Below are 17,553 nucleotides of genomic sequence, written 5' to 3'. Positions count from 1 at the left end.
ATTACTCAAGAAAATGTAGTTTTTGACTAAAATGACTCAAGATAGAAGATCTAAGTACCTACCTGCATTCAAGTTCAAGATAGTAATGTCAGCAGGGTAAATACACTATTAATAAAAGGAAAAAAATGGGTTTAGAAGATTTCGAAAAACTTGTTTAACATCAAGTTGAAAAAGAACAATTTTCTACTAATTTATTTTGTATTTATAGTTCTTTTTTACAAATTGGTATTCCTTTTCAATTTGTACTCAGATCACTTATTGAAAAAAAGGACAAACATTTGTTTTGAAGAGTTCTCAACTTTTTTAGAGTCGCCACTTAATTTTGAGGAGAATCCAAAAAACTGACGTTTCCTAAAGACTTAAACAGATAAAAATCATTTTGAAAACTTTAAAGGAATTCGGGGATTCATATTGTATTTTAAAAAGGTTTTTAAGGCACCTAAAATACTCGTTTAATACGATTTTCCGGCAATTAACTTAATTTGACTAAATTTAAAAGTGCAATAAAAATAGAGTTGTTTGAAAAATGTACGCCTAAATCATTTAAGATTGTTTGGAAAGTGAAAAATTATTTATCTGAGTGAATTTTAATTTGTAAACCCTTAAGCCATTTACTTGATTTGATCGAGTTGTTAAAACCAAAATGACATTTTGCAGGGAATTGAATTTTCCTAACCTTTAGAACTAACGACAAATAAAATAGATAAGTAATAAAGACAAGTAAAGAGAGAGGGAAAGAGATTTGGGTCCAAATCTGGGTTATCTATTTGCCTGGATTGATTTTTGGATCCACCTGTTTTGGGTTTTTGACCCATTTTTCTTTCTTTTGTACCTGTCCTAGATTAAGCAAATTATAATACAAAGTAAATAAAGAAAAATTAAAAGACGACAAGGGCTTATTCCCGAAATGCAATACGAAATGCAAAAAATTTAAAAAAAGAGTCGTCTAATTCGTCTTCTCCGACTTCCTTCAATTCTTTAAACTTCTGGACCTGTTCATCAAGTTGGCTGAATCGGGAAAGGAAAGTTTGATGGGACCTCCGTGGTCCTGATATAAAAATGCACAAGATGTAGAGCCGACGAAAGCTTGAATGAGCGTCACATGGAGAGAAGAAAGCAAGAACACATAAGAAACTAATATATTCAAAGCTAATGACAATAGTTAAATTGCCAAATAATAGGACATCCCATGGCATTCAACATAAGCAGGATAAAGATAAAATAAAAGTAATAACATAAAGATAGCAATAACAAAAACTTTATGCAAAACATAATGCATTTAAGGGACACCAAAGAAAAGGATTGTTGCCCATTGAACATCTTATAGCAATAACAAAACGCAAAAAATGCTAGATCTTCCAAATCACGCATTGATCCCTTTTCACCATTAAGCCGAACGTAATTAATTTTATAACAAACTGCTACACCATTCTTATACATGAAACTGATTTTATTCAAGTTAAATGTCGATAGAAAATAATTAAAACTTTAAAAAAAACAGTTGGCTAATAGAAGGAGATTACAGGGGATGCAAAAATGTGTTTTAACAGTCCAAAATTCCAAGGGAAATCTGAATAATAAAATAGGAGCTAAGGGAAATAAACAAACCAAAATGATCTTCCAAAATATCTAATATTTTAACGGTATTCAACTTTTGAGTTGATTAAGGCACGAAAAGGTGATCAAACCTTGAGAAGTTGAAGAACAGTAAAGCCACCTTAAGGGATAAATTTAAAGTTTCGAACTAAAACCCCACCACAAAGATTGGGCAACAAAAGCTGAAGCGAGATTTATTTAGTAAATCACAAAATCCAACTCAAAATAAATAAAGGAGACTGCTCCAAACGGGTACATAATCAACAAAATAGAGCTTAAATGAACATAGTATTTAGGTAGCAAATCGAGACAATATTATATTGGTCCAGACTAAGGTGAGAGTAAGTAAAACTTCGACTCGAAGGGAGAGGGGAAGTTTACAAAACTATGCACTAGAGAGGGTGTTGGTATCGAACCATGGCGCACTAAATGCAATCTATGGGACTTTACCAACACAATAAGATAGACGCAAGAGGGAGCTAAACAATGAAAGTTTTTAACATTATGAGCAGGCTAATAACAACAAAACATGCAATATATAGATGTCTATCCATATTTCAACTAGCACAAATTCTGACTCAACTACACGAATTAGAAGAAGAGTAGAAATCGAAATTAAAATGACAGACTACGAAGAAAGATTATTACCTCCTTTAGGGCAGTGAACTGGTAAACAAGAAAGAGCAATGAGACGACTATTCCACCAACTGAATGTGACTTGAACTCGGATGGAATGAACAGGGTAGACAACTTATTCACGAGAAGCTCAAAACGGAAGCAACAAAACGAGGAAATTTGTGTGGAAGATGAACTCAAAACGCTAGAAATTATCGTCTCACACACTTAATATGTATTAAAATATTTCTTTAAACTTTCTCCTCTTCCTATTTCTTGAATTTAAGCTGCCTAAAAATCTCTTGACCCTTACTTCGCAAGAAAAAAACATAATTTTTTGGAATCCTTTTCATCTCATAAAAATCATCTCCTCAAAAAAATCCCCCTGCTTTCCTCACGGAAAAGATCTTATATAAGGGAAAAATTAGGGGTTTCTTTGGGAAAACCGGATCGAAACCCACTACTTCAGGCCCACAAAACTTGGAATTTAAATACAAAAAAACTAGCAATATTCCATCTCGATTCTGAATTTGCAACAGATTGAAGGATGGGATGGAGGGTTTTGATTGACGAAAATCGCCCTTGGAGCCACGCATCATCATCTTTAGGCGATTAAGGTCCAGGACTTTGCTGCTTTTCCTGGAAAACTCGTACAGAGATAGAAAGGTGAAAGGAAAATAAAAGGGGCGACATGATTTGGATCGTGTCTTGTTCAAGGCGAGAAATCTGGAGCTCATCCCTTCGCGCGTGAGGGATGTGGAGACAATCTGGATCTCATCCCTTCGCGCGTGAGGGATGTGGAGACGATCTGGATCTCGTTGACATCTGCTGCACAACCTATTCTATTGATTTGGGGCTGATTGCTTATGGGCGTGGGTATTACTGTGTGTTCAAAGTAAAATAAGAAATGGAGAGTGGGTATTGGATTTTTAAAGATAAACACAAGTATTTTATTGAGCCTGCGGATTGGACTGAAAGAACTGCAGAAACGGATTGCTGAAAAAATTAAGAGAAAGGCCCAATTGGTCTATTAGTTAACAACATTACCGATTCAGTCAAATTAGCTTATAATTGACCAATTTGATTAGATTTTAAAATAAGACAAATTAGCATAATTAATCAACAAGCTTCTTAAGGTTAACAAAACAAAATACTTAACTCGAATATAAACTGAAGATACAAAATATAAGCTAAAATAATTAACAAAATATCACTATCATTATTATTTCTTGATTTTGAATATTGATAACAAATTTAAATATCTATACGAATAATTATGAATAATTAAGTAAGCATATACATTTGCTTAAAATTAAAAAAGCATTAAAGCATTTGTAAAATGGCTTGCAAGCTAGGCTATTTTTAAATATATACATTTTGAAATTCATAAAAATCAATTATTTTGAATTGTTTAAACTCGGGAAGCTCATTAGTTAATTACTATCGGGGAGAGGGTCAAAATCGGATGTCAACAACGGTCCCTCATTTTACTTAGATTGATGTAAGAAATTCAAGGAAAATGAAACTAACCAAGCCAATTTTAACCGTCCACATAGTCATCTTTTAGGAAAAGTGAAATTGGTACGGACTTTAGGACTTACGGTCGGACCCCGAAATGGGTTTCCTACATATCTCAGGCTATATGAGAATCCAGGCCACCTGTAGTTCGATAAACTTGATTTAACGCATGATTTTGAAAGAATTCAAAAGCTACCTCAATACTGAATTGTGAAGATACCGAAATGCTCGAGAATAAGATTGGAGAGCGAATGTTGGGATACAACTGAGTTTTCAACATTGAGCTCGCCTACATATCCTTACAGCATAAGAATCAGGCTGTTTGTAGTTCGACTCAATCGGTTTAGAAGGAAATCTATTAAGCAAGATAACCTTTGGTTCTGGAAGAGTGACAAATAGGTCGAGTATGAAAAAGAGGCTTGTAATCTCTAATCCATGAATTTGGTGCACTTCACACCCATAATTAAGAACTCACACGGACATAAATTTCCAAGCTCTAGGTGTATTGTCACTCAGATTAGAAATTTGCCTCCGGCGATACCTAAATTTCTGGATGCAAAATCGGAGCTGACAAATTGAAAGAAAAACCCACATGCCTTATGATAGGGGTATGGTTTGATTGTTGTGGAAGTCGATCCTCTGCTCGCGTCCTAAGAGGTTGACATTCCTCTTTGGACAGTGTCCCAGTTCGCTGCTAAGAAAAAGTTCCACGTTGTGTTGCATTCTTTTAAATGTCGTCCACACCTGTGGTATGTTTTGGAGAATTCATCCTTTTGGATGCTCTTGACAAAGACTGAGATAAAACTTGTCAGCATAAAAATGCAATTTAAATGGGAAACAATGTCTTTTACCATGTCGACACTTAATCGTTCTTCTCGACATTTAATGTCAACTCAATTGGTTTGACGTAAAACAAATAAAACTTATGTCTTGTGTTTGCAATATAATCTTCAATGCACTCTTTATTTGAGGGGTAAACATATCCCTTGAGATGCACGATTCCTCCTCTGGCAGTGCATGATTTCTTACGGGGCATGAATATCTTTCCGTGGTGCATGATTTCGGGGTATGAATATCTTCCCGTGATGCATAAATTTCTGCGAAGCATAAATATATCTTCTCGCGATGCATAATTTCTGCGAGGTATGAAATCTTCTCGCGATACATAATTTCTGCAAAGTATGAAATCTTCACGCGATGCATAACTTTCTGCGAGACATGAAATCTTCTCGCAATGCATAGCTCTCGACGAGCATAAATATCTTCTCGCAATCATGAATATTGACTCGCGATGCATGAATATTGACTCGCGATGGATGATCTTTTGAGATGCATGAATATTGACTCACGATTTTTTTTATTCTTTTGAGATGCATGGATATTGACTCGCGATGCATGATCTTCTGCGATGCATGAATATTGACATTTGATGTCATCCTAGGTACCAAATGAAAATAGTGCTTCAATTGAGAAACATAGTGATCTTCTGAGTGCTTTTTGGATAATCATATCATCTCTAATAATGATAACGGTAAAACGACTTCTAGATAGTATATCGTCTTGATTGAAAATAAAATAACTGACGCCTCCGGGTAATGTATAATATCATATCTGACATTATGATGCAAATGACGTCCTTTACTAAAACCGTAAACTCTTCCGTGAGATTTTTACTTTAAAAACCTTCGATCTAGCTGGACATTGTTTATAAACTTCAAGTTGTCAGAAATTGATTGAAATAAACAATTCATGTTCCCAAGTCTCCTATATAAGCGATATAAAATGCTTCCTGCTTCTAGGAAAACTATTGATTTTGGGATAGTTCTCTCCTCCTTTGACTTCTCCATATTCATGCATCGGAAGAATTTGTTGATTTCACAGCAAAGCTATAAACCTGTGTCCACAGAAAAATTATTAGTTTTTTTTAAAACGAACTAATCTGTGTCGATTTCTTCAGTTGTCTGCTCCTTGTCCTACTATCTTCGGTTGATTTTCCGATCTCCTGACTCTTGATAGATAAGACAAGATAATTTATGCCAAAACAAATGAAACATAAAAGAGAATATTTAAGAGAAGTAAATTTTCGAGAAATAGTATCTGAAAAAGGTCACTGTCAAGTCATATCATATCAGAATTAGCAAACTTCTTTGAGTTTGATGCTTGGAGGTCTATCTGATTATCCGCTGGGGAGTTTTCAGAGTCACTCCGGACTTGTAGATAAACCCATGCTGAAATTTTGAGGCCATCCTCAAAATTTTTGTACCAGTCAACTATCTTGCTTATCTTTCCACTGTAACTGAGTAGATTACGAAATTTTTTAGATCTTCTAAAAAATTCTGTCCTAGTTGAAAATCTCAAAAAATCTTCAGTCTTGACTTGCTGAGGAAGAATCTTCTTCTCGAGAATTTTTGAGTCTCTCTCAAAAATTCTGTCCCAGTTTCTATTGTAAAGAGGAATAGAAATCTTACGGGAGATATGACCGAACCCTTGTGGCACCTACATATTCCTTTGAGATAAGAATCAAGTTAAACGTAGTTCCCTCTCAAAGGTAACAAAATAGGAAAATCTACAAAGAAAACCGACCGAGGCCGATATAGGCAGTCTACGTATCTCATTCTTGAGAATTCAGGTCGAACGTAATTCATATACAAAGAAATAATTAAAGGGGCTAAATGGGGTGACCGAGGTCGATATAGGCCGCCTACGTATCTCATTTTTGAGAATTCAGGTTAGACGTAGTTCATTACAAAGGGATAATTTTTTTAGCAAAACAAATATAGCAAACAGAATGATTACAAGTAAATGAAAAAATTGCAAAACGAAGCTTCATACGTCGTATCTCTTGACAGCGTCTGAGTTGATAGGTTTAGGCCATGCGGTGCCATCCATCTCCGATAGGACCAAAGCACCTCCAGATAATTCTTTGCGAACCATGTAAGGATCTTGCCAATTTGGCGCAAATTTTCCTTTGTATTCGTCTTGATAAGGAAAAATACACTTAAGGACCAATTGACAAACTTTGAAAATACTGGCTCTTACTCTCTTGTGAAAAACACAAATCATTCTCTGTCGATACAACTAACCATGACAAATGACCACCATTCTTTTCTCATCAATCAATGTTAATTGGTTAATCCGCTTGCTGACCCATTCCGCATTACTCAAATTCAGTAGGTGAGTGCTTCTATTCCATATACTAACAGGAATCGTTCGATAACCCACTAAAGCATATGGCGACATCTCGTGCCAACCTCGGTGGTTGTCAATCATTTTCCTCAAAATCTTCTTGATATTCTTATTGGCGGATTCTATAGCTCCATTCATCTGAGGACGATAAGCGGTTGAGTTTTAGTGAGTAATCTTAAATTGCTCACATATCTTTCTCATCAAGTGACTGTTGAGATTTACACGATTATCAGTAATGATGGATTCTGGTACTCCGAACCTGCATATCAGATTGTTTTGAACAAAATCAGCTACAACTTTCTTGGTTACCGATTTGTAAGAAGCTTCTTCCACCCACTTGGTGAAGTAGTAAATGGCAACTAAAATAAATCTGTGTCCATTAGAATCGGCTGGGTCTATCGTACCTATGACATCCATGCCCCAAGCTACAAACGGCCAAGGTGAACTCATAACATTAAGTTCATGAGGCGAAACTCGTATCAAATCAGTGTGCACTTGACATTTTTGGCATTTTTGCACAAACTTGCAACAATCATCCTCCAAAGTCATCCAAAAATATTTGGCTCGTAGGATCTTTCTTGCCAAAGTGAGCCCATTCATATGCGTTCCATAAACTCCAGCATGTATCTGTTCAATAAGCTTCGCAGCTTCAACATCATCAACGCATTTTAGAAGATCCAAATCTAGAGTGCTCCTATAAAGGACTTCTCCACTTAGAAAGAAATTGAGAGCAATACGGCGTATCAACTTCTTTTTGTTGGACGTAGCATCTTCAGGATAAGTTCTTGACTCCAAATACTTCTTAATATCAAAATACCAAGGCAAACCGTCTGGTTCTGCTTTAACATGGGAACAATGGACTGGTTGTTCTTTCAACTCTATATCTAGAGGAACAATATAATTTGTATCCGGATGTTTAATCATCTAAGCGATGGTGGCAAGAGCATCGGCCAAATCATTTTGTATTCTGGGAGTGTGCTTGAATTCGATCTTACGAAACCTCTTGCAAAACTTCTGTATATATTGCACGTACGGTATAATCTTCGCGTTCTTCACATCTCATTCTCCTTGAATCTGATGAATCAAAAGATCCGAGTCTCCAATAACCAACAAATCATAAACATTCATGTCGATGGCCATCTTCAACCCGAGAATACAAGCTTCGTTTTTAGCCATGTTGTTTGTGCAACTAAATCGGAGCTTAGCTGCCATGGGGTAATGATGCCCATATTCTGACACTAAAACTACCCTAATATCTTTACCTTGATGATTTATCGCTCCATCGAAGAATAGTCTCCAACCGGGGTATGCCTCAGAAATATCTTCACCCAAAAATGACACTTCTTCATCGTGAAAATATGTATTAAGCGGTTCATACACTTCATCAATGGGATTTTCTGCAAGATGATCAGCCAAAGACTGTGCTTTATCGCCTTCTAAGTCACATACACAATTTAAAATTCACTTAATAACATTTGCCACTTAGATAACTTTTTGGTCGGCATCGCCTTCTGGAAGATATAATTCAACGGATCCATTCTGGAAATGAGGTATGTTGTATAGGAAGACAAATAATGTCTCAGATTCTGGGCAATCCATGTCCAAGCACAACACGTTCTCTCCAAAAAAGTATAACGAGACTCGTATGGAGTAAACTTCTTGCTTATATAATAGATAGACCTTTCCTTCATTCATGTCTCATCGTGTTGACCAAGTATGCATCCAAATGCACTATCTGAGATAGACAAGTACAACAACAAAGGACTCCCTTCGGTGGAGCAACCAATACCGGTGGATTGGACAAATAGTTCTTGATAGCATCAAAAGCAGTCTGACACTCTTCAGTCCATTTGTCGGGGCTTCTTTCTTCAATAGCTTAAAAATAAGCTCACATACCACGATTGATTGACCTACGAATCGACTGATGTAGTTTAACCTCCCTAAGAAACTCATCACCTCTTTTCTCATCTTCGGCAAAGGTAACTCTTGAATTGCTTTAATCTTAGAAGGGTCGAGCTTAATACCTTTTCTGCTGACTATATATCCCAACAACTTTCCGGCTGGAATCCAAAAACGCATTTGGCGGGATTTAACTTTAAGTTGTAACGACGTAAATGATCAAAGAATTTTCATAGATGTGTCAAGTGTTCCAAACTCTCGCGGGAATTGATTATGATGTCATCCACATACACATTAATCTCTCAATGAATCATATCATGAAATAGGATCTTCATATCCCTCATATAGGTAGCACCATCATTCTTGAGGCCAAATGACATCACACTATAATGATATACACCCCAAGGTGTAATAAAAATAATCTTTTCTGCATCTTTCTCGTCCATCAAAATCTGATGATAACTTGCGTAACAATCCATAAATAACTGCATTTCATGCTTAGCACAATAATCAATCAAAATATGAATATTCAGCAACAGAAAATTATCCTTTGGGCTAGCTTTGTTGAGATCTCTGTAGTCGACACAACTCCTAATTTTCCCATCTTTCGTGGTAACCAGTACAACATTGGCTAACCAAGTTGGGTATTTTGTCATTTTCACCAATCGAGATTCTATTTGCTTGGTGATCTCTTCTTTTATCTTTAAACTCAGTTCAGGTTTGAACTTTCGAGCCTTTTGCTTCACCAGATCAAACCCCGGATTAATCTGTAGTTTATGAGATACAACGTCGGTACTCAACCCTTGCATGTCACTGACTTCCCAAACGAATACATCAATATAATCAGTAAGAAAATGAATCAGGCCCTCTCTCTGAGTTTCATTTAAGTGGATGCTGATCTTAACCTATTTAACACATTCTTGATCCCCCAAATTTACCGTTTCCGTTTCCTCTAGATTCTGCTTATGCTGGTTTTCAAACTGCCAAAATTCCTTGGCAACATACTCTGGTTTCTCACTTTTTTCTTTGTAATCATCCACCTCGTCATCACCTGCCTCATTTTGTTCATTTAGCTTGTGACATGACATGACATTGGCAGGTTCAAAACTTACATTACTGAAACCATAAACAAACAAAGTTAGAAAATCAAAGTATAACAAACGACTAAATAAATAAATTTAAAAACAAATAGGATTTCACTCAAATTTAAAAACAATGCAAACTTTGGGCATGGCATAGTACATGTTGCCTTCTTTGAATATCACGATGGAAATTCAAAAGTTCAAACAGTTAAGAAAATGTAGAATGGTGGGTATCGGGCCTCTTTCAGACTAGCACTGATTTTTATATGCATAAAACGATGCCCTTCTACCTAGGAGTTTGGGGAATCAGGATAGGTGTGGAGGTCCAGTTCTGCAGCATCTCTCTTGACTCAACATCACGGATACCAGCTAGCTCGACCTCTTTCTCAATAACAGCATCGATCTACTCGAGAGGTCACAGATTCCTTCCCCAAGTTCTTCATGCTCGGCATACTCCCGGACTGGGAAGGATTGATACAGATGTGGGATTAGCTTATCCAATGCTTGATCATTCATCTTTTTCGTCTTTATATCATCATTTGTGGGGACAATACCCCAAACCATATCTGGATCCTTTGACAAGTACAAGAATAGGCTCAATAATTCCTTGGAAATTTCTTCCCGATCTGAAACCTTGTTCAAAACCATTCTGCAGCATCACTGTGGCTATCATCTTGTACATGGCAGGCATGGTAGTCTGTGGGGTCAAGTCTTCACCGGTGGTATTTACCAGCTCCACAGTGTAGAAATTTGTCCCTCGTGATATCTCATCAATGATTGGCCCCTGTCTGCCAGAGTGACTCCCTTAGCTATGAATAGCCAGCTCTTCGTTCTTCCAAACAAGGTTCATCATTGGATGTAGAGTAGAAGAGACAACTCCAGCCATATGGATGAAAGGCCTTCCCAGAAGAAGGTTATAACTGGTATCGATATCCAATACTTGAAACTGTGAACTAAATTCTGCTGCGCCCATTTGGATAATCAGATTCACCGCTCCCAACGTATCTCTCTGAACCCCATCAAAGTCTCTTACATACTTGGTTTTGTTCACGTTTTGCCAAATCAAACCTTAACTACCTCAACATCGACAACGGGCGGATATACAGACCAGATCCATCATCTACTAAGACGCGGTTGACAACCTTTTTGCACCATACCACAGTGATATGCAACGCCTTGTTGTGTGACCTCTCTTCGAAAGTCAGCTCATCGTCACAAAAGTTGATACGGTGCCCTCGAATAACCTGGTGAATCGTAGCGGCCATGTTATCGCTGCTTGTGCCCGCGGGTACATATGTATCATCAAGAGCCTTCATAAAAGCCTGCTTGTGTGATTGAGAACTCATCAGCAGGGCCCATACAATAATCTGGGCTGGAGTCTTCTCCAAATGCTTGACAATAGAATAATCTTTTGGTTGCATTCTCCTCTAGAATTCCTCTGCCTCACCTTTGCTTATTGGCCTTTTAGCCTGATTCTTCTTTTGACCTTTGAGAGCAAGCTCGTCAGGTTTGTAACATCTTCCGGTTCTGGTCATGCGTTGAGCAGCAGCAACTTCAATAATGAACTTAGGCTTGATGAGAGTTTTTGATGGAACCAAAGCAACAACCTTTGCGGGTGTCAAAATAACGAACTCTTTCTTCTCGTTAGTGCTCAAAGAAGCTACAACCTTTTCCAAATCATTGTGAAAGAATGGAGTAATCATTTTCGTTCTACACTAGTTACGTCTGTCTTGATCATATTGACCATTGCCGCCCCCATGATTCGCAACTGGTTGGTGTTGACATTTGATGCCGCTGGTTGGAGAGAGACTACCTCTTGGTCATTCAAATCCTGAATTTTGTGCTTGAGGTTGCTACAATCCTCAGTATCATTCCCAACACTATTGGAATGATAAGCATATCTTTGATCAGGTCTGTAGAATTTTGAATTGACATCCACAGGTTTGGTCCCCACAGGGTGGATGTATCCGGCCTCAGCCAGTCGCTCGTATAGCTTTGTTCGACTTTCAGCAAGCGCAGTGAAGTTCCTTGAAGGCTTCTTCTCGAATCTTGGTCGTGGAGGGTCATATCTGCCTTGTTGAGGAGGAGGCATCTGTTGATAACCTCAGGTATTTGGGCGGGGAGCTTCGTTTCTGGGATATGAATTTGTTTGGTAGTTTGGCGATGGATCTTGGTAGTTCGGGTGAAGATTTTGATATTAGGGATATTGGAATTGTTACGCAGGAGGGAGTGCTCGGTAGCTTGACTGCACGTTAGCACAGTTTGGAGCAACACCCTGGTAGGGAGATGGAATTTGGTAGGGTGGAGGATGATTTGGTTAAATGGGAGATGTATTTTGGTAAGTCGGGGGTGTACTTTGGTATAGTGGAGCTTGGACGTTTGGATAAGTGGCGGTAGCATACTGGTAAATTGGAGGATTATTGGAATGATTAGCTTGCGTGTAGCAAGATTGGTAGGACTTTTGGGAAGGTCGAGAACGACCTTGGGAATATGATAAGCTTCTAGGGGTTTTATTTTCCCCTTATGAAACAATAATGATTTTCTCTTTTTTCTTTTTCAATAACCCTGAAGATCCAGAGGATGCAGCTACACAGGCTATCTTTCCTGCTTTTAAACGGTCCTCAATAGTCTCACCAATCTTGACTATCTCGAAAAACTTTGCTCGAACGAGCAACGTTTTCACGCGCATGAATACTTCAATGATTTCTTTCTCAGACATGGGTGGTCTTACTCTTGCCGCTTCTTTTCTCCACCTATAAGTAAACTCCCTATAGCTCTCGGTTTGTTTTTGCTTCATCTTCTCCAAAGAATATCTGTCTGGAACAATTTCTATGTTGTAAGCAAATCGATCGATAAAATCTTTGGACAATGCATTCCAGTTGGGCCATTGCCAGGTTTCATGCGATGTGAACCATTCAAGATCTTTTCCGCACAGGCTTCAGCTGAAGAGCCGCATCAGTAAAGCTTCCTCCCTTCCAACTCCGACGAGCTAGTCACAGTATGATCTCAAGTGATCCATAGGATTCCCCACTCCTCCGAAGGTGTCAAACTTCGGGATCTTGAACCCTTTTGGAAGGTCCAAATTTGGATGAATACATAAGTCTTCATAACTAAGCCCGGCGATCTCAGGGATGCACTGGAGCTCCTCATGGCCTTCTTGATCTCTTCTTTCATGTCGATCTTTACCTCTTCCTTTACCCTCCACTCCTTTCATGTTCCTCGTAATGGTCCATCTTAGAACCGTGCACATCGTGCTCGGCAGGGATAGGAATTTGGAAAGTTGCTCTTTTTGGTAAGAGTGGAGCTACAAAGGGACTCTGAGCATTTTGAGTGGTTTGATAATTCTGTGGGTACGTCTGATGATTGGTATTCTAATTTAAGTGGTGGTGGGGTGTTTGGGGATTGAAAGTATTTGGGTTTTGATTTTGTGGTGGTGGAGCGATTTGAAGGTGGGTATTTTGAGGATGGGATGACATTTGGGGGTTGTTGTTTTGAGAAGAAGGTGGAGTTTGGTAGGATGCATAAGCATATTGGGGATTTTGAGTAGTCAGATGTATAACTGACGGATTGTGAGCAGGTGTAGATGGCTAGTTCTGGGCTGGATCAATATTTGAAGAAGGGGAGTAGATTGGAGGCCTCCCATCCGCAACGTTGACAACAAATCCTTGTGGAGGCCGATCCTGTCTCCTTTGCATTTCTACTCTCATCTCTGCAATCTATTGCATCAACTACAGAATCAACTATTTTTGGTATGCTACTGTGGGTTGAGCTACCATAACATCAGTAAGACTAACTTATTCATTACTATCCCCTATAACTATCTTTCATTTGTCTGAGCTTTGTCTAGGGAAGGAATCTGCGAGACCTTTTGATCTAGTGAAATCGGGATGATCTGCCAGCTTTTGATCGACACATATCAGTTTTGAAGTACCTGAGAAGGAAAACAACTCAAAGGCAGATTTGTCAGTGCAGATTCAAATTACAAAATGCATAATATAACACAGAGAGCATATAAACACACAAGTTGCTTTGTTTGATAATATCTTCAACCTACGAGTGAAGACGGAAACACATTTTTTAACAAGAAGGAGTTTTCTTGTTTTATTTTTGACGCTGTCTTAGAAAGGCTAAAACACATTGAGCTACGGTCTTCTTGCAACTGCTCTTTGACGTCTATTTATCTGGTCTTCGTATCTTCTCTTAACATGGAGGGGAGGAATAATTTTTTTTAAAGATATAGGCCGGGCCTGGGAAGGCTGCCTACGTATCTCACAAAGAGAATTCAGGTCCAACGTAGTTCGAGTACAAGATACATTTTCATTCATTAGTTCATTACAATTACAAGGAAATTGAAAGGCAATAATAGAGCTTTTAAAAGATAAAATGACGAAGACACATTAGTCATTTCCCTTCTTATTGCAGCATTAGTCTCCTACTTTCAGATGGCCTAGGAATGGAGGTTTGTAGATGATTTCCTCATCGTCGTCTTCCTCACTCGCTTCAGGGTTAGTGTTATCGGGACCACTATTATATCCTTGCTCGTACACGGGGAATTTTTTGCGCATTTTCTGAAGTTTATCAATCATGTTTCTATGGAAGGCTTTGTTCTTCTTCCTCAATGTGGCCATCCTTTCTCTCATGGAGGTGAATTCTTCCATTTCCACTGTCAGCTCCTCATCAAGTGACATGCTTTTAGCTAACAGAGTGGCAGTCTCCGATTTCATCCTCGCCTCTCTCGCTTCTCTTTCTTGCACTTACAACCAAAGCATGTCCAACTTTTCTCACAAGTTCTCTGTCTCCATCTCAACATTTTTATTTATCTTTATTTGTTATGCCAAATTCTCATCTAGCGTCCCGGTTGTATCTTTGTAGATTGCGTGGACCATGTCGACTTTGAGCTCTTCCTCCTTGGCTTCTTGAATTTCCCGAGTGATCCGTTGATCTTTCTTTGTAGTTATTCTCTAGTGAGTTCCATCTGGATGTTCTTACCCTTGTCCATAGCAGTGATTTTTTGCCTTTCCTAAGATGGTTCAATAGTGTTTTAGGATTTGTGGTGTAGGAGGAGGTCTTTTGAGTGAGAAACTTAAGACTTGGAAATTTTGGTCAAACGTTCTTCTGTAATAGTGACTTGTTTGCATATTTTGGAAATTTTCGGAAAAGAGGGGGTTTCCAATATCCTCATTTATAGCAACATAGAACATAAACAGTTAAATACACATATCGCGTCCTAAAACATACATGGGGACCGTTTTGTGCCATGGGTAGGCCTAACGCATTTGAATAATGTACGCGTGAATTTGAACCATACAAAAAATTCCCCCAAATAAATTTCATGAATGAATAATAATGTTCATAAAGGGGAAAGAAAGGGATAAAACACTAAAAGACAGACCCAAACAGGGGCCATTTGAATATACGAAAGTGCAATAAAGGCAGGCCCGCGCAGGGACAAATACATATAGAAAAACCCACGCAGGGGAAAAATCCACTATGTCGCTCCAGATGGTCCTGCTCCGTCGCCGTCCCCCTGAGTCTTGTATTGTTGAAACATATATCTTAGCATCAAGATGAATACTTCACCCAGGCGTCCTTTGTCTTCCAAGCTTTTCTATCGCATCCTCTCGATTTTCTACTTGACCTAGGTATCGAGGTCATCATAACCACGCCTTAGTCTTTCCACCTCTTGGGTCGCCTTCTCAAGAGTATCTTGATTCTCAACAAACTTGGCGTACACCTCTTTGTAGCTCGGCCACTACTTTGGCTTCTCTGTCCATTACGTTGCGAAAGCTACGCGGGATTTGAGAGGAGACATTTTGTATGTCGTTCTTCAGCCATTCTTTGTAACCCTTGTCATACCTAGCATTGAATCGGTCAAGAGTGATGGTTTCTTTGTCCATACGCTTGGCACTTTTATATTCTCTAAACATTTCAAACGCGTCGTGCACTCTATCATCTCTAATATCGTATACATAGGCGCCATAGTACGCCTCTTTGGGTACAATTTATCTCCTCCCAAACTGTCGCAAGACTCAAAAGGGTGCATAAGGGAGAATTCCCTGAATACTTATTAGAGGAAGCATAACCTGTCTGCGGCTTTCCACGACGACTTTTTTGGAGATGAAACGGTCAAGCATCCATTGGAGATCTTCTTCTCTCAATTCAGAGAAAATCTGAGCCCATCTCCCCTTTGTTCTTCGATTGTCCATATTCACCCAGTACAACATGACATTCAAATCTTTAAGGGTGTTTTTGTTGTCAAGAGTATAAAGCTCTCGAGTCCCAGCACCCTTCGCTAAATGGCTGAGAATCTGCTACTGAAGGAGCAAGTTACATCCTTGGAAGTATCGAGGTCCCTCTTTGCATTTTCCCAGGGCTCGATACCTATTGGACAAGATGACCGGAGCTATAGGATAGTACATTGTTGTCCTTTTGTTCTCATACCCTTTGAACAAGGTATGCACGAGTGTTATATTGATGCTCAGACTTGGGCCATGAGGGAGGACCATTGTTCCCAACAATGCCACAACAAATTCTAGAGGACGAATCTCGTTTGATTCTCTGCGAGAGACCTTGAGCTCTCGGTTGTAAGTGGAGTAGAAGCTCGCATGTCCAAATCGGATATAAAGATCTCTGAATGCTACATGGGATTCTTGGCACCATCAGACATAGTCTTTTCCCAACTCGAACCAGTCTGCAATATCTTCTACTGAAGGCTTATTAGGGATGAAAATGTCTTCTTGATTTCTTGCCTTCCTTTCTATACCAGTCCCTACTGTGTCTATGTAGTCTCTGATCTCCTCCAAAGTCGGGGTAATTTCGGCGGTTCCGAATCGAAACACCATTCTTTGACTATCCTAATATCCCATAAGGACCCCAACCAGTTCTGGCCAATCGTCCATCTTGATCAATTCTGTCAGATCACCTATATATTTGTTGAGGGTTCTATGATCCCTGCTCCAGATTATTATACCACATCGTGAGTTGCGGTGGCGCTGATACGACCATATCAAACTTTGGAAAATGGTCCATATCTACAAAACAGAAGCTAGTTAGTTTTACCCACTCCCAAATTAGTTTTCACACGTACATCATTCAAATGTCAAATAACATGATGTGTCGTTATGTTGGAGACCTTAGACACGATTATGGCGGGTTTTTTACCAAATAGACTTAATACAACTTGAGTATTAAGTCGTCTTAGTCTAATGCTTAATTTTGGTTTTAGTTTCGCTCTAGTCTAGGCTTACTAGAATAGGTTTCAAGTTGACAGTTACCCGAGTCGGACATACATCGGGGTGAAGCTACCAAACAACTTCGGATGACCTCATTCCAATTATTTGTTTGATACTTTCAAATGAATTCTTTGTGTATTTCTGAAAGAAACCGTAGAAAGCCACGTAACTTCCATTTCCTAATACAAACTATTTGATATTTGACGGAAATATGCCATGAAAAATGCAACAGTTATAATAATAAAGTAAACAGATAAGCACTTATAGTCAAATAATGTTAGTTTAAAGGTTAGAATCCTCAAATTCCCCAGCAGAGTCACCATTTCTATTTTATCAAGAAAAAGGAAAAATATTTGTTTTGAAGAGTTTTCGACTTTTTTAGAGTCGGCACTTTATTTTGAGGAATCAAGAAAACTGACGTTTCC

The 17,553-nt window shown here is 38.6% G+C and overlaps 1 protein-coding gene across 1 annotated transcript; it reads right to left on the bottom strand.

Annotated features, from left to right (window-relative positions):
- Window positions 1-7,974: 7,974 nt before the first annotated feature.
- On the bottom strand, window positions 7,975-11,317 carry LOC138339464 (uncharacterized). Its single transcript, XM_069291064.1, has 5 exons — window positions 10,974-11,317; window positions 10,451-10,684; window positions 9,753-9,930; window positions 9,170-9,686; window positions 7,975-8,351 (listed from the first exon to the last, which is right to left on the bottom strand). The coding sequence occupies exons 1-5, from the start codon at window positions 11,315-11,317 to the stop codon at window positions 7,975-7,977; spliced, it is 1,650 nt and encodes a 549-aa protein (XP_069147165.1).
- Window positions 11,318-17,553: the final 6,236 nt, after the last annotated feature.

The sequence above is a fragment of the Solanum lycopersicum genome, chromosome 11 (assembly GCF_036512215.1).
Source record: "Solanum lycopersicum chromosome 11, SLM_r2.1".
NCBI classification, from domain to species: Eukaryota; Viridiplantae; Streptophyta; class Magnoliopsida; order Solanales; family Solanaceae; genus Solanum; species Solanum lycopersicum.
This window is presented reverse-complemented; position numbering and strand designations above follow the sequence as displayed.